The following is a 23,783-nucleotide window of genomic DNA, read 5'->3' as shown; positions in this document are numbered from 1 at the left end:
CGGTTGTGCCCAAGGCATTGTGTTGAGGACAACCTGATGAGGATGTAAATACCCTTGGAACCTTCTCTTCCTGTTAACTATTGATTTGTTCATCACAGTTATGACTAGATATTGTAGGATTACAGAGTTTTGAGCTAATCTGTTGCTTATGTAGCCGTTCACAGCACATTTTGCTTTTTTCTGTTTGGCCTGGATGTGCCCTTGTGCTGTAGCCTCAGCAAAATGGCATCACAAGTTTAGATATTCCTGCTGCCCTCCTGGTACATTGGAATTGGACTTTGTTTATTGTTGTCCCATGTACTAAGATACTGTAAAAACCTTTGTTTTGTATACCATCCATACCGATAATTCGAAAACAGAACCACATTGAAGTTGTGGAAGGGAAAAGCAATAACAGAATGCAAAGTACAGTGTTATAGACAAAGTGTAACACAGGCAGACAATAAGCTGTAAAGACACGATGAGGTACATTGTGAGGTCAAGAGTCCATCAAGGAGTCTGCTAAAGATTCTTATCAGAGTGGGAGATAGCAGCCCTCCCTGATCATGGTGGTATGTGCTTTCAAACGCTTGTATCTTCTGCCTGGTGGAAGGGGGAAGAAGAAAGAGTAACTGGAGTGGGAATGGTCTTTGATAATGTTAGCAACATACATCAAAGTTTCTGGTGAACGCAGCAGGCCAAGCAGCATCTATAGGAAGAGGCGCAGTCGACGTTTCAGGCCGAGACCCTTCGTCAGAACGTCGACTGCGCCTCTTCCTATAGATGCTGCTTGGCCTGCTGCGTTCACCAGCAACTTTGATGTATGTTGCTTGAATTTCCAGCATCTGCAGAATTCCTGTTGTTTGATAATGTTAGTTGCTTTTCAAAGCCAGCAAGAAGCATAGGCAGATTCCAGGGAGGGAAGGTGTGTGTTTCTATACCGGTCATTCCACTGGGGATGATCTTCTGGCTTGAAGGAAGCAGTAGAAAAGGTTTATGGCAGACCATCAAGTCACAGTTTATGACAAAATAAAACATGGCTGTTGCTGGTGCATCATTGATGTTCATTGTGGTGCTGCCAGATCCGTTCTGAATTTACTCAACACGATGGCCCTGCCACACAATCATCGAACTGCTCCCCTGTATGAAGATGAGATTTTGTCTCTGGTGGAACCAGACAGTGTTCACTCCTATCAGTGCTGCCATGGTGAGAAGCAAATACAGTAAGTGAATTCGCAAGAACAAAGTCTGGTATATTTTCCCCTTTAGTTGAATTGTTCACCAGTCCAGAGGACCCAGTCTGACAGCTCCATCATTCCTAGCTGAACAGGCAATGTTGCTACGGAGACACTCTTGGAGCTGGATCTTGACATCTCATGTTGAATACAATTGTGCCATTGCTGTTCTCTGTGAATCTTCCAAGTTACTTTTCAACATGGATGAGTACTGCTTTATCCAAATCCATTGACAAGATATAGTTTTATTCTAATCATAATTTAGCACAGTGGTTTAAGACAACTGAATGACTTGCTCAGCCATTTCAATACACCATGAGTAGCTAAAGACATTGCCCTGGATCTGAAATAACATGCATTCTGGGTAGGTTTATGAAAATCGGTGTATTAGAGTCATCTGGTAGTTTGCTGTCGGCAGTACTATTTCCAGTTTTAGTCTGAAATCATTTAATTATCTCCAAATCATTGGTCCAGGTCTTGGACAACTTGTCATGATATCTATGCCGAGGGAAATAGTCATAACCCATAACCCACGACATTAACTCAAATTATCTGGCCATCTTCAAGTTTTAAACCAAACTGGAATAATTTTTCCAATTTCTAAGACCCCAGAAATCATGTGGTTAATCAAAAGATTGGTATCAGGAGCAACAAACAATTTGCTGGAAGAACTCAGCAAGCTGAGCAGCATCTAAGGTGCAAAAGCAATTGCCAATGTTTCTGATGCAGCCTTTTAACCCAAAACATCAACAATTCCTTTCACTGTACAGATGCTGCTACTTGACCCATTGAATTTCTCCAGATCAGAATCAGAATCGGGTTTATTATCACCGGCATGTGACATGAAATTTGTTAACTTAGCAGTAGAGTTCATGCAATACATAATCTAGCAGAGAGAAAAAATAATAATAAATAAAATAATAATAATAATAAAACAATTACTTAATAATAATAATAATAAAACAAGTAAATCAATTACGTATATTGAATAGATTTTAAAAAGTGCAAAAACAGAAATACTGTATATTAAAAGAAAAGTGTGATAGTATCCAAAGATTCAATGTCCGTTTAGGAATTGTTTGTTGCTTCAGAAATTATACATTAGGAGGTTTGAACAGAATACTGTAATCTGCAATAATGCAGTGTGAGATTCATATCTCCTTTCCCTGATTATTAAAACTGCATATCAAGCTATATTTCTGACCAGGATTAAGTATATAAATTAGATAATCCTCATCCACTTACCTCAATCATGAATATAACTGGTTCATTCTGCAATTTCTCATCAATCAGAAAACCATTATTGCTTAGATCAGTGGCAGTAAACATAAACCTGTCAATCTGCGAATCTCCTCCACTATGTTTGTAAGCTAGATCCATGTTGTCGACATCCAACTGTGTGAAGTTATGTTGGTGAAGAGCTGCCCCATTGCAATACAGTTGTCCATACTGAGGGAGCTGTGTAATGATGTATGTTAGATTCTGTGGAGGGGTATCAGGGTCGGATAATTGCAATACATCTGGTGAAATGGTCATCATGGAGCCTTCAACCAGTCGAATCCCTTCGTTTTTGGACAGTCTGGGCAACATACGATCAGTATTTTGAATGATGATCTCTAGAGTACCATTTCTGGTGGACAGCCCATTGCTGACAATGAATCTAGCAAAGAGAGTCAGAGCCTTCAGCAAGTTTTCTTGATTTCACCGTCTATAGAAATGAAATAATAAAATAGTACACACCTTTATCACGGATTCTTGTCCTAGTTGACCTATAGCACAAGCTCAGATATAACCTGTGACACCATGGCCTAACATTTTTGCTCATACTAGCAAAACTTCCAAAGTTTTGGTGATTACGAATGGATCGTGGTAAAAGAAACAAGCCTTTCATGAATCTCGCTTATAAAGCAAATGGTTAATGGTGTATCACCATTGAAAATGTATTGGTCATCACATTACCAAAAAGCAAAGGGTCCTGACGAAGGGTCTCGGCCTGAAACGTCGACTGCACCTCTTCCTAGAGATGCTGCCTGGCCTGCTGCGTTCACCAACTACTTTTATGTGTGTTCCTATGCTGGGCTGCTGTTTATTGACTGCAGCTCAACACTCAATGCAATAAAGCCCTCAATTCCAATCAACAAGCTCCTAAACCTGGGCCTCTAATCCTCCTTCTGTGACTGGATGCTTGACTTCCTCACTGGGTGACTACAAGCTGTGTGGTTTGGAAATAACATTACCACCTCGCTGACAATTGACATTGGCACACCTCAAAGATGCATGCTTAGCCCACTGCTCTACTCTCATTACACCTATCTGACTGGCATGTCTTTTAAGTCACCTCCAATAAATGGGACGAGAGCAGTGTCTCAGGCAAAACAGGGACAGTGAACAAGGTGGGAAAACACTGAGAAAAGAAAATTCAGCTGGAAAGACTTATGGGAAAGGAAGGAGGAAAGATCAGCTTCCTTATGAGAGCAAAAATCTGAACCAATGGCTCAGTGAAGACCCAGCTTGCCCACTCTGTGGAAGAACAGCAAACCTCAAGCACATCCCCTCGTCTTGCTAAGTAAGCCTCACTAAAGGAAGATACACATGGAGGCAGAACCAGGTCCTCAGATGCTTGGAATCCATTGTGGAGAAGCAAAACCTGAACAACTCTAAACCCCAGATGACTGGACAAACCACTATCCCCTTTTCCCAGCAAGGACAGACAATGCCAACCTCAGTGACGTGGTTGGTGTCAGGCATACTGGAACCTGTTTGTGACTGAAACATGGCTGTCAACCTTGACAAAGTGCTAATATTTCCCCTGAAGATAGCCAGTACCACTCTCAGACCAGATTTGGTATTGTGGTCCAGCAGTCTGAAGGCTGTAGTAATCTCAGAGCTGACAGTGCCCTGGTGAGATGCTGTCTATGAGGCATATGAGCGGAAACAAGTAAGATACGCTGTGCTGGCCACAGATGCTAGGCAGCGTGGTTAGAAGGTGCAGGTATTCCCAGTAGAAGTTGGCTAAAGAGGGTTTGTGGCTACTTCCATGAACAGACTGCTGAAGGGATTGGGAGTCCGAGGCCAAGGCCAGCAGAAGAACTCTCGGTGGCAGTCACTGGTTATGGACAAAGAGGAGTGATGGCAGCTGGCCTCCAAAATGGCCCTTGGGTGGCCAGATATTAAAGGGGGTGCACCTGGGACACTGGGTTGCACTGTTAATCCCTCTGGAGATGTAGGGCGCTTAAATTGACAAAGCATCTAAGAAGGGGGGCGCCCACCTGATGACCCCCGGGAAGCATCTGCCACCCACCAAGCCCCACCTCAAGATCTTTGTGCTATGACCTGAGTTAGGATCTGCTTATCAAAGGGATTGAAATATCTAGTCCTATTACCTCAAACTTCTGCATTTTGTGTGTATAATTTAACATCCAGTTTTACTTGGGGTTCAACAGTAGATATCACTGTTCCATACATTTTTATAGTGGCTGGGATCTTTATCATGTTTCGGTGTGATAGCCTCTCATTCTAGGATTTGTTTTCTTTAGCTGCTGGTAATAGAAAAAGCCTCTCATCTCAGGAATTAGCATGGTGAATATCTTCAGGACTACATTTAATGCCAATATATCTGTACTTAGGTAATTAGAAACATAGAAACACAGAAAACCCACAGCGCAATACAGGCCCTTTGGCCCACAATGCTGTGCGGAACGTGTACTTACTTTAGAAATTACCTAGGGTTACCAATAGACCGCTATTTTTCTAAGCCCCATGTACCTCTCCAGGAGTCTCTTAAAAGACCCTATCATATCTGCCTCAACCACCTTTGCCAGCGGCCCATTCCAACTCACCATTATCTGGGTAAAAAAATTACCCCTGATATCCCCTCTGTACTTACTTTCAAGCACCTTAAAACTGTGCCCTCTCATGTTAGCCTTTTCAGCCCTGGGAAAAAGCCTCCGACTATCCACATGATCAATGGCTCTCATTATCTTGTACACCTCTATCAGATAACCTCTCATCCTCCGCCGCTCCATGGAGAAAAGTCCAAGTTTACTCAACCTATTCTCATAAGGCATGCTCCCCAATCCAGGCAACATCCTTGTAAATCTTCTCTGCACCCTTTCTATAGTTTCTACATCCTTCCTGTAGTGAAGTGACCAGACTGAGCACAGTACTCCAAGTGGAGTCTGACCAAGGTCCTATATAGCTGTAACATCATCTCTCAGCTCTTGAACTCAATCCCACGATTGATGAAGGCTAATGCACTGTATGCTTTCTTAACCACAGAGTCAACATGCGCAGCAGCTTTGAGTATCCTATGGACTCGGACCGCAAGATCCCCCTGATCCTCCACACTGCCAAGAGTCTTACTATTCTGCCATCATATTTGACCTACCAAAATGAACCACTTCACACTTAACTGCGTTGAACTCCATCTGCCACTTCTCAGCCCAGTTTTGCATCCTATTGATTTCCTGCTGTAATTGGACCAAAACTACCCAGAACTCCAGCTGTGGACTCATCCTGTATGACTCTAAAAATACTTGCCCATTTCTAAACTCCAAAGCTCCTGCAATAAAGGCCAATGTGCCATTTGTCTTGCTGATGCTTTGCTGTGCCTGCCTGCTGATCTGTTTCAATCCATGCACATAGATCCCTCTGAGAATTGCACATCTGCAAACTTTCTCCACACAGATAAGTTTGCCTTTAGATTTCTCTTACCAAAGTGCATGACTTTACATTTTGTGTCATCTAATTCTGTGAATCTGTACATTTCCTCTTTGGCCTAGTATTAGCACCACTTCTTCCACTACAATCCTTATGCAACCTATGGAATATTAATTAGCCTTAACTACTTAGTCCTGTAAACCTTGTATACATAGGGATTATGACCTCTGCCGTAGCCAGCCAATGATCTACTCACTCACTGTAATAGAAGGATAATTCCTTCCAGGTCGAAACCTGACTGTGAATATTTATTTGGGAATTACAAATATAATAATTCAGAATCATTTACACATTTTCTTGGTTGATGAACACATCAACACCCACAATTAAGAGAGAGCCAATGCCCCCTTGCTCTCAGAGGGTAACTAACCTACTGCACATTACGTGAAATATAAAATTTGCTACACCGTTAACTGAGAACACTGTAAAATATTTATGCATGTATTCTCACCTCAGTGAGTCTCTAGTGGCCAGCACCTTGCTTCTATGAATGTAACAAACAGCCTGAGCTGCTACATCCATCTGACTAAAGCTGGTTATTACCACTCCAGGGTAGTTGACGTATTCTATTTGTCCATAGTCTGGTGGGACTGTAATGATATAAAGCAGCTCTTCAGGTTTGTTTGTACCATCAGAAGCAAGAAGAACGGCTGTAGTCAAAGTACCTCTGTCGCCCTTGACAATAGTGAGTGGTTTTATTAAAACCGTGATTTCACCTGGAAAAACAAAGCAAAATAAATACTTTCTTGTGACAAAGGACATTAAAAAAAAACTAAATAGCCTGTTGTGCATGATATTTAATTAGCAACTCTGTTTAAATTAGCACGGAAAGGAGTGAGTTTAATATAATATCCCTTTATAAAATCCATAGTTTTCAATGGTGTTTTAATAAATGCAATTTTTTGTATCAGATTCTTCCTCATATTATTGGAACAGTTATTAAGTCACTTGCTCCATCATTCATTCAAACACCATTGAAAGTAATTTCAGCTGCTTAACAAATCCATTAAATTGTATGATAAATTGTGATATGTTATAAATGTTTTATTAGAGGTGGTGAGAATGTACAAATGGATTTATTTGTCATATGTGGCAGGAAAGGAAGACTGTTATACAGGGGTGCAGTGGTAGCCAGAGCGCTCTGAAATGTGTTCGGCACCTCTTTAAGAAAAGAGCCGAAATAAACAAGCTATTTAATTAGGTGCTGCCCAGGGTGATTTGAGTCTCTCAGAAACTGCAGATCTCCTGGGATTTTAGGCACAACATACTCTGGAGTTTACAAAGAATGGTGCCAAACACAACAAAAAAAATCCAGCTGGTGGATTTAACATGATGTTTTTGCTCACTGAACAACCACTTGCTGGATTTTTTTTTGTTATTGGCACCATTCTTTGTAAACTCCAGAGTATGTTGTGTGTAAAAATCCCAAGAGACCAGCAGTTTCCGAGAGACCCAAATCATCCTGGGCAGCACCTAATTAAATAGCTTGTTTATTTCGGCTTTTTTTCTTCAAGAGGTGCCGAACACATTTCAGACTGCTCCGGCTACCACTGCACCTCTGCTGTTATATCATGAAGCAACGGCCCAAAATTCTGGATGCTCGCAGAGCGGTATTTTTCCCCAGTACCAAGCAGAGGACAGATGTTATTTTTCTAAAGCAGAACTCACGTCTGCTCATTCCAAGATTAAATCATACTATAACAGTTATTTAACCAGGTGAGATTCATCCTTTCTGAACAGGTTGATATTCTGAACAGGTTGGGTATGGATCTTCGGCACCTATGGATCTTATAGCAATGTATCTGAGCATATAATTATGTGTCATTATTCCAATGAGTGCCTTTCATTGGCCACTCCAGGAATAAGCATGTTCCTCATGGGTAGATGATGTGAAGGGGGTCTCCTGGGGCAGATATCAGCCCACATCTGAGAACCTAACCCAGGTAGGTCTCTCCACCCTTGCATATAATATCAATCCCAATATTCCTCGTAATGAATGTTAAGTCTGCTCTCATAACCCAGGACTTGGTCTTCTCCTCTTGTCTCTGGGATTGATCTCCAGGCATCCCCCAATTTCCTGGCATTAATGAATTGCATAGAGGCAAGTCTGCAACTGAAAGAGTTAGAGGCATGTCATTCATTGGCACTTTCCAGTACATGTTGAAGAGTAAGAGGATAAGATGTGAGAGAATAGGACCAATCAAGTGTGACAGTGGAAAAGTGTGTATGGAACTGGAGGAGATAGCTGAGGTACATAATGAATACTTTACTTCCGTTTTCACTACGTAAAAGGATCTTGACGATTGTAGGGATGACTTACAGTGAATTGAAAAGCTTGATCATATAGATATTAAGAAAGAGGATATGCTGGAGCTTTAGGAATGCATCAAGTTGGATAAGTCTCTGGGACTGGACGAGATGTACCCCAGGATACTATGGGAGGTGAGGGAGGAGATTGCTGAGCCTCTGGAAATGATCTTTGCATCATCAATGGGGACGGGAGAGGTTCCGGAGGATTGGAAGGTTGCGGATGTTGTGCCCTTATTCAAGAAAGAGAGTAGAGATAGCCCAGGAAATTATAGACCAGTGAGTAGGTTGGTAAGTTGATGGAGAAGATCCCGAGAGGCAGAATTTATGAACATTTAGTGAGGTATAATATGATTAGGAATAGTTGGCATGGCTTTGTCAAAGGCAGGTCGTGCCATATGCAGCCTGATTGAAATTTTTGAGGATGTGACTAAACACATTGATGAAGGTAGAACAGTAGATGTAGAGTATATGGATTTCAGCAAGGCATTTGATAAAGTACCCCATGCAAGGCTTATTGAGAAAGTAAGGAGGCATAGGATCCAAAGGGATCTTGCTTTGTGCGTCCAGAATTGGCTTGCACACAGAAGGCAAAGAGTGGTTGTAAATGGGTCATATTCTGCATGGAGGTCAGTGACCAGTTGCGTGCCTCTTGGATCTGTTCTGGGACCCCTTCTCTTTGTGATTTTTATAAATGACCTGGATGAGGAAGTAGAGGAATGGGTTAGTAAATTTGCTGATGACAAAGGTTGGGGGTGTTGTGGATAGTGTGGAGGGCTGTCAGAGGTTACAGCGGGACATCGATAGGATGCAAATCTGGGCTGCGAAATGGCAGATGGAGTTCAATCCAGATAATTGTGAGGTAGTTCATTTTGGTAGGTCAAATATAATGGCAGAATATAGTATTGTGGTAAGACTCATGGCGGTGTGTAGGATCAGAGGGATCTTGGAGTCTGAGTCCATAGGACACTCAAAGCCGCTGCACAGTTTGACCGTGTGGTTAAGAAGGCATATGATGCATTGGCCTTCATCAACTGTGGGATTGAATAATGTTACAGCTACTTAGGACCCTGGTCAGACCCCACCAGGAGTACTGTGCTCAGTTCTGGTCACCTCACTACAGGAAGGATATAGAAAGTGTGCAGAGGAGATTTACAAAGATGTTTAAAAACCCAAATAACAGGAATTCTGCAGATGCTGGAAATTCAAGCAACATACACAAAAGTTGCTGGTGAATGCAGCAGGCCAGGCAGCATCTCTAGGAAGAGGTGCAGTCGACGTTTCAGGCCGAGACCCTTCCTAGAGATGCTGCCTGGCCTGCTGCGTTCACCAGCAACTTTTGTGTGTGTTGTTTACAAGGATGTTGCCTGGATTGGGGAGCATGCCTTACAAGAATAGGTTGAGTGAACTTGGCCTTTTCTCCTTGAAGCAACGGAGGATGAGGGGTGACCTGATAGAGGTATATAAGATGATGAGAGGCATTGATCATGTGGATAGTCAGAGGCTTTTTCCCAGGGCTGAAATGGCTATCACGAGTGGGCACAGTTTACGGTACTTGGAAGTAGATACAGAGGAAATGTCAGGGGTAAGTTTTTTATGTAGAAGAGTGGTGAGTGCATGGAATGGACTGCCAGTTTTTGAAGAAGATGGATGTGTCATTCAGGAAAGGAATAGGAAGGAGAAAGGATTCTGGGTTCAGACAGGGAAGGATTGTAGCTAAGTTAGCAAATGGGTGCAGTTCAGCTGTTGCACCAGGTTAAGGTGTACAGTTCGGGGATAGAAATAGAACTGGATCTTTGCAGGAAGGAACAGAAGGTCTGGGAGAAGCAGAAGGATATAACAGGCCAGATGGTCCTATGCTGTAAATTGTTGGAATTAATCTTGCCATTTTCTTTATTCCTGGAACCTATGCACAGTTAATTATCTTGGTTAAGTGCTGTTCATGTCGCAATGGGATTTATCTGGGTGAAAAGAAGTAGGAAAAAATATTTTACTCATCAGGATTGATGAATACTTAAAGCAAATTAAACACAATCAATGCATTTACTTACTCATGAGAAAACATCACATATTGAGCAAATGCAGGCTATTAGAAAACTCTAACATGATTGAAAGTAGAAAGACATTAAGGTTACATAATTTAGGATTAGCTAGAGATGTTGAAATGATGCCTTATTTCTAATTGTAAATGGCAATAACTGCAGTCAACTCAATAGTTTCACAGTACACTAGCATACCTATAGAATAATAAGATACTTAGAACAATTGCAATAACATGTATTAATTTTTAAATAATCTCAGCTTTTCTTTTGGAAGTGCACCTTATCTCTAGGGTTATTTTTACTATTGTACCCTTTTCGATGTTCCGGATAATGATGTGGAAACTGTGGTCTCGTGACTTGTTATCTCCATCTGAGAGATAGAAGTGAAAAGTGTCTTCACGCTTTGTCCCGATCACTCCTGTGTGCACGTATCTCAGTTGGTTCATGTCAATATCATCCTGACTGAAGTTCCTGCCAGAGTACAGGGGTTGCCACTCCATACTTTCCTGATGGAAGAACAGTTTGTAAGTGCAGTGGAAAAATAAACCTTCTAGATTGGAAAAAAAAAGCAGGACATTGAAAACTAGAGATAATCAGTATTTTAAAACTGTCTGTTACTGTGAAAAACCTCCCAACCTTAACATTTTGCTATTCTGTGGAAGTACATATGGTGAAAATCCAGGCAATGTTCAGACTTAGTCTGATGTGTGGTAATTATACACACCACACAGGTATTTGACAATGATCACCTTCAACTGGAGACAGCCTAACCTTTCCCCCTAACATTCAATTGAAGTCCATTGTCAAGACATCTTCCATCCATATATCTGGGGTTATCATTAACCAGAAACCCAACTGGACCAGAGACATGAATACTTTGGGTGCAGCTGCCTCACAAATCTTGTGACCCAGTTTCGAACCTGACCTTGGGTGCGGTCTGTGTGGATTTATACATTTTCCCCATGACTGCATGGGCTTTCCCTGGGTGGTCCTATTTCTCCACATATCCAAAAATCATGCAAATTGGGAGGTTAAGTGTTAACTGTAAAACTTTCAAGTGTGTACATGAGTGGTAGAAACTGAGAGCAGTTAATGAGAATGTGTGGAGAAAGAATTATTGAAAAAATGGTGGAGGAATGGGGTTACTCATTGAGCCAGCATGGGCTGGATTGGCCAGAACAGCATCCTTTTAATATGTAAAGAATTCAGGAGCAGGTTGGATACTGGCTATGCTGTAACGACTGACCCAACAACTTTTCTTCTACCATTCACAATGCAAAAATCAGGTGTATGGCAGAATACTCTCCTTTGTCCTTAATGAATACAATTTCAACTACAGACCATCCCAGTGTTAAGAGCACCCAATTTATGGATGCCACTATATATGAGTAAGTTCCATAATATTATTAAGTACAGGAATCTGAAATACATGCATATGTTAATTCCTGCAGACAGCAGAGCCAGATCTTTTTCTCTTTCAGTGATTGATAAGAAAGAACTATCTTACAGTATGTGCCTTTAATGCTGGAAGTATAATTATCCTCCCAACCTGGTCCACAGATCCCTCGATTAATGCTAAGGATCCATGGCATAAAAAGATTTGGAACCCCTGCCATAGAGTGATTTTTGTGTATTTTCTGACCTGCAGAGACATCAATTTAAAACAGAAACCCATTAGTTACCTGGAGATGGCCTGTACCAAAAATTCTCAGCAATATCTGGGACAAAGCAACCTGCTTGATTAGGATCTCATCTTTCCTCTGGACATCCACTGTTTCCACCAGCTAAGCACAGTGGATACAGAATAAGACATTTACAAAGTACTCTATATTTACTCTGACACCATTTCCTAGTCTGAAGAGCTCTAATGCCAAGGAGGGCAAAGGCAGTAAATTCAAGAGAACATCACCACCTGCAGGTTCCACTCCAAAGTGCACAACATGCTGATCCAGAAGTATATTGTTATTCCTTGATCCTCATTAATTCAAAGTGATGGAACTCCCAACCCAACAACATCTTGTGACTATGGGAAAGGAAGTGTGGATGTTTAGAATGGCGCTAATCACCACATGAATGGTGCTGGTGTTACGGAGTGTTGCCTGGATGAGAATGATGTCAACAAGTAGTAGATATTCCACCATACTGCAAAGTTGTATCTTCAGTCTATGGAGATCTGCAAAGTAGGTCTCTCATTAAAGGACACCCAATTTGTGATGTGCTGCAGTAACTGCAGTGCATATATGGCTGCACTAGTTTCTGCTCAAAGAAAATAAATACCATTCTGTTAGATAAGGTCTCAGTTTCCAATGTTGAACTAATTTATGACACCTGGTATACAAGTTGCACAGTGGAGTGTCTGACATTAGTTATATTTGCACAGTCTGCTGATGTCACACAGAGTCCACTCTCACTATTAAACACACATCTACACTCATACATTTATTCTGTCCACTTGCTTCTCAATTTCCTCCAGATTCTTTGATTCACCTACACACTGCGCTTCAACAGCATTTATTCAGATATTAAGGGAGACTACAGTACCTGGGCAAACGCACCGCTTTAGAGGAAACTCCATTCACACAGCACCACACATCGTGCCTCGAATTCAGTGTTGGGGTGCTGGTGGAAGTAGACAGTATGGTGGCATTTAAGAGACATTTGGGTTAAGCTTGGGTCTCATTTAAAATGATTTCTTCAGATTATGAGAGATTATTTCAGAATAATGAAAATGCCTCGGGCATGCCGCAGGCTATAGGTGCCCCACCAGAGAGTATGTCAGTGGGATTAGTGAGAAGGCCAAGGGCAGGTAACAAATTGGATCAAGCAGAATCCAGCCCATAGTTCCTCATGGTGCAGTTTGTTGCTCACTTATAATTAAAGCTGTCTAATGACTTAAAAAGGATAATTGCAAACACATTATAGTTTTAATCACTGCTTATAGATATTTTTGAATGTTTGCACACATTTCTGGTCATTCTATTACACGAATGATGTGGAGGCTAAGCACAGTGTGTTGAAAATGTTCATCAGGATCTTGCCTGGATTAAAAGGTATAAACCATAAAGCAAAGGTTGGACTACCTTGAAATGTTTCCACTGTAATGTCAGAGGTTGAGGGGAGACCTGATACACATACATAGATCTATGAGAGACCTAGGTAGGTAAGAGTATTTTCTCCAGGGTGGAAATGTCAAATACTGGAGGACATGTCTTTAAGGTAAGAGGTGGAAATTTTAAGGGAGATGTGCAGGGTAAGTTTTTTTTTCATAGGGAGTAGTAAGTGCCTGGAATGCAGTGTCAGGGGTGGTTGTGGAAGAAGCATTTGGACAAGCATATCGACATGAAGTGAATGGAGAGATATGGGGCATGAGTGGGTAGATACTTATAGTTTAATTTGGCATCATGGTTGACACAAACATTGTGGGCTGAAGGGTCTGCTTATGTGGTCTATGTTCTGTGACTCAAAGCAAAATATTTTGTCTTGATATTTACTAATGAAATTCTCATCCTTCATTTCTCCTTGTGGCTAACCTGATCTCTGTAATGTCTCCCAGTCTTTGGAGCCCAGGTGCTGTCCAATTCCACCCTCTTATGCATTCCCAGATTCCCTTATCCCGCTGCTATGGTCCATTATCAATTATTCTACACACAGGAGAATGTCTGTTTTTGAATTGAGTAGTGGAAGCGGGGGAGGAGGGAGGAGGGAGGAGGGAGGAGCAAGGTGACAGGTAAATGGTTCACGTTGGGGTTTGCAAGCTCCTTGCCTTCTGTCCACCCGTGATTGGTATTGGTGACTGAGCTTCACTAGAATCAGAGTTTAGTCAATGTGAATATTGGGCTGAAATCCCAACAGAGATGCAGTCTGGAACTGGTTACACCCATTCATGGTTCCGGGGTCATTGCCCCAAACCAGACTTTCTCCTGGAAAAAATAATCGGAGCAGACAGCAAATCAATCTCAGTCCTGGTTTTTATTCAAAGAGATAAGTCCAGAGATATAGCAAAGAGAGAAACAACTCTTCCCACCCTACATCTTCCTCTCTCACTCAAGCTCTCTCCTATCCCTTCTCTTCCAACCTCCCCACACAAGCAAGTTGCAACCACCTCTTGGATACGGACCAACTGAGGAGGAAGGGTTGGGAGTGGGTGGATGGACCTAAGGCAAAAGTAGGGGTTTGTTACCGGGGTTTCTGAATTAAGTACAGCAATTAGCCTCAATACAAACATTCAGACCTGAAATCAGTATAACTTCAACCTTCACAAAGCCTAAAGTTAGTCACTAACCTTGAGCTGGAGCATTCCAAGTTCAGGAACCCTTTCTATTACATAATAAAGATTCTGCCTTGGAGTATCTTTGTCTTCAGCTTCCAGTGCTATGCTGGAGATGATTCTATAATCCCCCATTTCTACCTCTAGTCCATTGTTTCTGAAAGAGATGAGCGAAATGCAAGTGAGTGGTAAACCTTAGCAAGGTTTGCCAGCGCGATGTTATCACTGAGCTGTTCATCCCATCACTACCTACAAGTTTGTACTTCAGAGTTACTTCAGATGCTTTTGCTAATCTCTCAAGAGTTGTGTTTGAAAATATGTAATGTATTCTGTTTCAAAGACTTGTATGTACGCAGCACCTTCAGCATCCTACAATGAGAAAGAAATGCTTCACAGTGCAACTGCTGTCAACTGCAAGTCCCATGAGGTCACCAGTAAAATATACTGGTCTGATGGCATACATGTAATCCACCAGCCTCCCACGAGACCTTGATCCTGAAACTATTCTCTGTACCCATTCATGACCCCAACTGCTCCATCCTTCGGCAGCTGATGGCAAAACCTGGGAAACACACGAAATTAGAGATGCTGGAACCTGCCATCAGAGTTTGAGCTGAAATGTAGATGATTCCTTTCCTCGCAGAGATGCTGCTTGACTGACTGAGTTCCTTCAGCAGACAGCACTAAGAGTGAGTTACTGATATGCCAACCTGAATTCTCGACCATTGATTCCAAAGGTGAGTTCGAATCCCAGCATGCTGAATAAACTCATGTAATTCAATAAAGCTGGAATTTGTAAAAACGTTAGTCTGAATAATGGAAAGCATGAAAGCACTGTGCTGTATTAACACACCTAGAATACTAATCTCTGTCATCCTTAACCATCGGTCTATGTGTGACTGCAGACACATCAATATACAGCTTCCAGCATTCAGGGATTGGTAGGTTGGATATTACCAATGATAACCACACTGAGTAAATACAAACAATCCGATGTAATATTCTACAGTGATGGGCCCGTGCATAGAGCATGTGTTGAATAATTAAGCACTGCCAGTTATCATGCTACAAAAGAATCCCTTTGAAACATCATCTGACAGGCCAGATTCATCTGGCATTCTGTCTGGTCACAGAACTGTGGTTATCTGCCAAAGCCCAGGGCAAGTTACCTGCTCAAAAATGGCCGCTCATCATTCACTGGAAGAACCTGGACTGAAATGGCTTTGTGGACCTTGTGTTTGCCATCAGACAGCTGAATGCTAAATCTATCAGCAGTGCTTTCAGAGCCATCATGCACATATATCAACTTCAACCCTGCAATTGGAGTAGAGAACATAAAAAAGCAGATTAATATCTTCCTTCAAAGATATGTTTGCAATTGCAGATTCCCATATTTTGACCACATTTGTCTTTTTTCTCGGCAATCATACAGAAAGACTGGTAATGTTCAACATGTCAGACAACGTCTATGGAGAGAGAAACAGGGTGGTGATTTTTCAACAGAAGTGTGTGAGGCAGTAACTTAGAAACAGACACTTAGGAAAAATGTTTTGTTAATCTTTTGACTCTCAGATGTATAATTACTGTATGTTTAAATATCAAGGGAATCAAGGATTTTAGAGGTAAGTGATTAAGATCAGACACAATCTGGTTTCTTGGTAGAGAGGGCAAAAAGGGGATCGATTCCCGCGTTCATTCATTCCTTACTTCCTTTTATTTGGCATGCTGAGTTGCTTGTTTCTGCCTTTTGCAGTTTGCATTGAAGAGGATGCAAGGTTCAGCAGCAGGAACAGAAGGGAATTCGGATTTCTCTATCCTGGTCATTCTTTAGTAGTGGTACATGCTAAGAGATCAGGTCTATTGACGACTTCCCCATCTATGATTATAGATGCTGCCTGACCTGCTGAGTTTCTTCCAGCAAGATGAGTGTGTTATTTCCCAAAATAAGTGTCCTTTTTACCCCCAGATCTCCTTGTGGATCAGGTAAACAGGAATACCACTGTGGCCCCTGATCAAGCCACCACGATCATTTCTTACCCTTTCCTCCAACTGTCCCACATGTTCTCTGACTGCCAGCTGGAGCCACTTGTACCATGTTGTGGTTGAACTAGAACAATACAGCCCAGGAACAGGCCTTTTTCAGCCCAAGATGTCTGTGCCAAACATGATGTCAAATTAAACTAAGTCCCTTCTAGCTGTACATGGTCCATATCCCCCCATTCTCTGCAGTTTGTTCTGACCTAACAGCCTCTTAAAGACTTGTATCACATCTGCTTCCACCAGTATCCCTGGCAACCCGTTCCAGGCAAATGCTCCTATAAAAAAATCTTGGCCTGTGTATCTCCTTTCCCCCTCTCACCTAACATGCATATCTTCCAGTACTTGACATTGCTACACTGAGATAAAAGTTTTGGCTTTCTATCCTATCGAAGCCTCACAAAAAATATAAATTTTGCATCAGGTTTCTTCTCAGACCATGACAGTCTGGAGAAGACATCTCAAGTTTGTTCAACCTCTCCTTACCCATCAATCTAGTCGGCATCTTGATTGGTAGTCCAGAAGTCGAGGCCCGATGGCCAGAGCCTGAGACCACAAATCTCTACAAGTCCACTGGGGAAGTTGGGCACTGTGATTGTGTGAAGGCTGGAGGCTGAAGAAGATGGACTATCCTGGGGTAAGAGAACTGTGTATATGTATGGGTGAGTAGGTGGGTGGGAAGGAGGGAGGAGTGGACGTTGTTTTACCGCTGTTGCTTGTTGTGTTCTGTGTTGTTCTGCTGAGCATTGTGGGGGTACTATGTTGGTGCCAGAATGTGTGGTGACACTTGTGGGCCACTCCCAGCACATTCTTGGGTGTGTTAGTGGTTAACGCAGATCACACGCTTCACTGTATATTTTGATATACATATGATAAACAAACCTGAATCTGCAACCTCCTGAGCACCCTTTTCAAATCTTCCACATCCTTCATATAATAGGGCAACTGGAATTGCATACAATACTCCAGTTCCCCATTGAAATCATTCCCTTTTCTATATTACTGGGATCCTGGACCCCAGCATATAACGGGCTATCCCTAGCTTTCCTCCCCTTTGGAGTTCATTTGGCAGCCTACCAGATGGGAGGCGAGTTTGCCATTAAAACCAGCAGGACTTCTGCAGCTGCAGCATTGTTCAGACACCTGCTCCCAGCTCTTTGTCAACACTGGTTCATAAATATATTATTGCTATTCATCCTTCATTAGAGCAGATCTAAATACCATGCATCAGCTGATCCATCGTAAAGTCATGCACAGGGAGTTCATAACCAGTGAGGGTTGGCTGTTGGTAAAGCACAACGTCATTCCCGTGCACCATGCTTCTGATCATTCCATGCTGGGGTTGCTGGCTTACGGTGAACGTTAGACTGTCGGCTGGCACATCAAGATCTACCACGTTTATTATTGATGGATCTAATTCACACATTTGGCCTTCGGACACCTGGATAAAGCAACAAAGTGGCTTTATAATATCGCACCTTAGCTCAGTTTATCCTCTTTACAACATATCACATACAGGGCAATAAATACTGGTCTTAACAGCAATGCCCAGGTGCTGAATAAATTAATACAAGGAACTAAAATAGTTAATAACACTTCCTACAATTTATTTTGCTCTGACGTGATTTACACAAAGGATTAATAACAACTTGTGAATAACTTACAATTCAGAATAAATTATAATTTACAATAATTACAATAAATTACAATTTCTGAAACAGAAACATTGAGCGAAGTATTGCAGAAGTGAGGTACTATATTGGATCTATCTAAATGGTCAGAATCTTGACAATTGCAACCATACACTGGGAATTGAAGCCTAAGTTAATATTTTGGAGAACATATTATTTTAGGTAAATAATGTACTGAAAATACGGAAAATTCTGCACATTCAGGAAAATAAAATAAGCAGAACAAGTAATGAAAGGATCAAATTAAACTCTAGTGGGAGCTTGGAATTACAACAGACATCATTTTCAGTGTTACCCTCATATGGAGAAGCAAACTTAAAAGCAAAGGGAATAATAACCATCATACCCAGGCATAACAATAGGCTGACTAGATCTCACTCAGAATGCTATGCTCTAGTCATCCATGATAAAAGGTAGTTCTCCAGTTCACTTCCATTCTGACCTCTTCTTGCTCAATCCCTTACACTTGTAATAAACCTCAACGTCAATCTGACGTTCAGCATCTTAGCTTTGATCTCGGTGCAATACTGGTTCCTTGACTTAACATTCAGCACAATAATTTCAGATAAATAGCACCTGCACCATGGACATTATTTTCCTCAGACCATTTCAGATTCTGCTGCCCACTTTTTGCATTTACCAAAGGAACTACTTACTATATGTGCATTGGTAGAGAGCATGAACAGCTGAACTAAAAAAAATCAAGTCCAAATACAATGAATTAAGAAAAGGAGCAACAAAGCTTCAGATCTGTGGGTTTAAAAAGGTTCAGGGGCGAACCTCATCAAGGAATGCAAACATTGACTGAATGAATAGCATATAAAATAAATGTAGAGCTTTACTTTCTATCATGTTAGGTCAACGGAAGAAAAAAAGTCAAGGTATTATTCATCTTAATTACATTTGGATAATTACTTTTTAACTTAAATGATCTTTGGATAGATTGTTGAAATCTTTGTTGTAATGCTTACCTTCCCAATATAGTGCCATGAAAATACTTCTGCTTTGTTATCTGAACTTGACCATTTTTAACCAATCAGTATCCCTAACAATTTGTAAGCTTTAAAATTCACCAAGTTCCTGTTGAAATTTGATTGCTGGCATCATTCATCTGAGATTAAGATGCCCTAAAATAATTTTTCAGTTCCATACACGAGGGTTTGTGGTTTGCTGTCTCCTGCACACACACAGCCAAATAAGCAAGATCTGAACATCCTCAGTAATGGTTAGCACAGTGTACTAACATACTTCTGTGGAGTCATGGCAAAGCTCAGTCTTCCTGAGGGTCCCCAACAACAATGTTAGTTAAATTGTGTTATGGACCCAGAGCTTGTAAATGTCGGCCAGATGGAAGATCTGTAACACCGATCATTTCAAAGAAATTTTTGGTTGTGGGGAGACCAGTATGGAGAAATTGTTAAGTTTTAAATATTATTTATTCATTTTGCTAGTTTATATTTTTTCAGTGATTATAGCAAAATTTTAAAAAAGTAAATAATCTATTAATGAATGATTTCATATTTAGTTATTGGTAAACTGACAGAAATATTTTAAAACTCCGAAGACAGGGGATGGGTTGAATATAGATTGCACAACATACTGCAATTAGTCCACTAGTGTAACCTTGAACTTCCAGGTGCCTATCACTTTAGTCCTTCATTTCACTTCATCTGACATCTCTCTCTATGGCATCCTTTTGCTGCAATGAGCCTCCATGTAGGCATGACGGTTAACACCTTAACTTTTGTTTGATCAAAATACTGGTTTCTGGAGTTAACAGTGATCTCAGATCATCAGCATTGACAGAAAGGCCCTTAGACTATTTCAGATACTGCTTCGCACCTTAATACCTCCTTCAGAATGACTTTCTGATTCCTTGCTTGTTGCAATGAAAGATCTCACCATTTTTTCACAGTTGTCTAGAAATTCGCCCTCAGTCTGTGGTGCCAAACAAGCTATAGCACTATTATATAACTTTTACCGTAACAATTCTTACTTTCTTTTAAGAATATAAGGATATACACGTTAACATTTTTGCTACTTCAGATTCACTATAATCTTTACACTATTCTGTTGTTTTATGCTTGTTGCTTTTTTTTTATTAACATGTATAGTATTTACTCTGTGAGCTTCATGCTAACAAGGAATTTTATTGTGCATAGGTGTACATGACAATATGCAAATCTAAATCCGAATGTAGTGGTGCTGGTGAAATGCATGTCCCTAACATGTGATGTACACAGTAACAAGGCTCTCAAAGTCCAATACTTGGACTGATGATGGCAAAAATAGGCAAGATTTGACACAAATGGTTGTTAGGCAATGAATGCATCTGAAGTATATATACATAACTACTCTTCTGTCTTGCTATGCGTAGCTACATGCTATAGTATGGTACTGGAGGCACAGTAGACTAACAGGTAGCATAATGCTTTACAGTGCCGGTGACCAGGGTACAATTCCCACTGCTCTCTGTAAGGAGTTTGTACAAACTCAGACTGTTTTCCAGGAATGCAGCCCCTGTAATGCAAGCACCACCTGTACTTTGAAAACTGTCCAACTGGGGCCAGTACAGAAGATCCCCGAATATTAAGAGCTCAGTGTAACCAGTACAAGTCTTCAAGAAGAAAAAAAGAAATCTGTGGGAAAAGAGTCTGCAGCTATCCTGGAATAACTGGAAATTGAAATTGTAATGTATGAATCTATTTCTTTTAGAGCAATGACCCCACCCCACCCCAGTGCCACATATTGATCTATTGTCTGTGCATGCGCATTGCTCTTGCTCTCGCTGCAATGTGAATACACAAGTTAAAGCCATCTCCCAAACCTGACGCCACTTCACAGGTCCAGGAGCGCAATGAGAATGTTATCGTTGAGAAGACACCTGCCAAACCTGATGCCACGCCATGGTCCAGAGGTGCAATCCTGAAAGAAAGAGTGCCACCCAAAAGACTGACCCTTCAGAATTGTGAAGTTAGTTATGGACTGCTATTGTAATGCCAACAATGAAAGCCCCTACACTTTTTAGCCTAATGGGCCCCAGAATGTACAATCTCTTATGTAATTTAGTAACCTCTGCAAAGCCAGCAAGCAAGATGTTCAATAAAATTGTTACAATTTTACAAAATCACTTGAACCCTAAACTACTGGTAATAAATGATTTTGATTTTACAAAGGGAACTAGTTAAAAGGTGAAAGCCTTTCAGAAGACCTTGCAGAACTGCGCAAACTTTCCCAGGACTGTGACGTCAGAGATGGACTTTATGATGCATTAAAGGGTAGGCTTGTATGTTATGTGCATAGTCAAAGTGCTCAAACGAGGCTACTGGCAGAAAGAGACCTAACCTTAGAACGGATATTGACCATTGCAATGTCGTTGCAGACTGCAGCAAAGGATGCAGCAGAACTACAGAAAAGAGTGTTAGAATGTGAAACGCACAAAATGTCCTTGAATGGTGCAAAAAGCCAAAAATGTTATCGATGTGGCAAGTCCTTCCATGATTCAAATGACTGTTGGTTCAAAGAGAAAGTCTGCAGACAAGGTCACATAGAGAGAATGTGCAAGGCAGAAAAAAAGCACAACCGAGCGAACACTTGGCAGAACAAAACTGGGCAAATGCATAAAATGACCAAGTGTAAATCAGAATCAGACAACCTAGAGTTTGACAAATGAGAACAGACATGCCTAGAATTGAATAGTATTACTGAAGCAGATCACAAAATCAGATGAATCTCAATAGATGTGTCCGGTGTAAAACTGAAAGTGGAGCTGGACACAGGGTCTATCATTTCAGAGGCTGAATACCAACAGCTTGTTTAAAATACCATTAGAGAAGTCCTCAGTGACGTTAAAGGCTATCTTCACCATGGAAAAGAGTACATATCTCTGATTGTTGTGGATGCTCACTCAAAGTAGCCGGAGGTTATACCAATGAAGTCAACCATGTCAGCAAAGACTGTCTCCACCCTGAGGACTGTCTTCACCAAAAATGGCTTACTAGATCAAATTGTGAGTGACAACCGACCACAATACATGTCAAAAGAATTTTAACTGTTCATGAAAAAAAATGGCATCAGACATTTCAAGTCAGCTTCTCACCACCCAGCAATGAATGTGTTAACTGAAAGGTTTATCCAAACATTAGAGAAGTCCATTAAAGCAATGGACAAGGAGGATATTTCTCCACAGCACAAGGTGGACAACTTCCGTTTTGTGTATCAGAACACTGTTCTTGCGATGCCAAATCAAACTCCTGCAATTTTGTTCTTGAGTAGGAATCTGAGATCTCGCATAGACCTCCTGAAAACAGACCTCAGGAGGGAAGTACGGAATTAACAGTTCATCCAGTTGCCAAATGAAGTAGCAAGGAGCTTCGACATGGGACAGGAAGTTCTAGCGCGTGATCACTGAGAAAACAAGTGGACCCCGGCAGGATAGCTACAAGACCTGGGCCACTGATGTACTTAGTGGATATTGGAGGCCAGACATGGAGATGTTATGCGAACCAGATAATGAATGCTCAACCAAAGAACACACCTGAGTTCATTGTGTCCAACAAGACAGACACTTTGCAGTCACCGGACTTACCTCTCAGTGACGATGTCACTGACAGTAATGCAACACCGAAGCCGAGAACATTGTTTTAGATAAGACACCCACCACAGGTCCAGAGGCGTGAAAAGAACATTATTGTTGACAAGACACCTACATAACCTGAAGCCACTCCACAGGGCCAGAGGCGCTATCCAGAAAGAAACGGAGTGCCACCCAAAAGACTGAACCTTTAGAATTTTGAAGTTAGTTATGGAATGTTATTATGAAAGCATGTTTATTTGTAATATGGGTTTATGAAAAAGAAATTGAATGTTTTGTAAATATATAGTTTTATGTTGCATTTATCTAAAGGGGGAGAAAGTGTAATGTATGGATCTATTTCTTTGAGAGCAATGATCCCTGCATTAGCACTACGTATTAATCTGTTGTCTTTACATGTACATTGCTCTCTCTCTCTCTGCAATGAGAATACACCAATTAAAGCCATCTTCCGTGGTGTGCTTTTATTTAATTGATACGTAGTTGTGCACAGATACAATAGAAATATTTATAATTCTAATCTTGCCTGGAGTCTATCTGAAAACATATTCTGTGTGTCAACTAGCTGTGTGATTGAATTATTTCCTGCACACATGCCCTAGTTTTGCAATACCTGTAGACTCACTCTTCAATGAATGAAAATTAGGAGTAATATCTAACCACTTACGGTGATATTCCTGGCCAGGAAATTTGGAGCCTCATCATTTATAGGTTGGATTATAACATAAAACGGGACTTCCTTAGACCAATGCTTCCCATCAGTAACATACAGAAAGAATTGGTCTGCTGTTGGTTCAATCCGTTGATGTCGTGACTGAACATAGTTTATATGCAACTCCTTCATGTGCTTTAAGTCAAATGAACCTAGGAAGAGAAAAATAAAGGAAATACTGAGAAAGACCTTGTATAAGT

The 23,783-nt window shown here is 41.1% G+C and overlaps 1 protein-coding gene across 4 annotated transcripts in view; it reads right to left on the bottom strand.

The window, feature by feature from the left end:
- frem1a (Fras1 related extracellular matrix 1a) overlaps nucleotides 1–23,783 on the bottom strand; it is a 183,276-nt gene that overhangs the window by 35,524 nt on the left and 123,969 nt on the right. For 3 of the 4 annotated variants that reach the window (XM_063049123.1, XM_063049122.1, XM_063049124.1), the window contains 7 exons: nucleotides 23,539–23,735; nucleotides 17,808–18,027; nucleotides 15,719–15,863; nucleotides 14,565–14,706; nucleotides 10,593–10,788; nucleotides 6,385–6,649; nucleotides 2,460–2,874 (listed from right to left, as the gene is read on the bottom strand). In XM_063049123.1, the coding sequence (XP_062905193.1) occupies nucleotides 2,460–2,874; nucleotides 6,385–6,649; nucleotides 10,593–10,788; nucleotides 14,565–14,706; nucleotides 15,719–15,863; nucleotides 17,808–18,027; nucleotides 23,539–23,735 (1,580 nt within the window). Of the gene's footprint in view, nucleotides 1–2,459; nucleotides 2,923–6,384; nucleotides 6,650–10,592; nucleotides 10,789–14,564; nucleotides 14,707–15,718; nucleotides 15,864–17,807; nucleotides 18,028–23,538; nucleotides 23,736–23,783 lie in introns of those variants that run through there. The other variant, XM_063049126.1, reaches the window with a different exon arrangement.

This window comes from Mobula hypostoma, chromosome 5 (genome assembly GCF_963921235.1).
Source record: "Mobula hypostoma chromosome 5, sMobHyp1.1, whole genome shotgun sequence".
Lineage (NCBI taxonomy): Eukaryota > Metazoa > Chordata > Chondrichthyes > Myliobatiformes > Myliobatidae > Mobula > Mobula hypostoma.
This window is presented reverse-complemented; position numbering and strand designations above follow the sequence as displayed.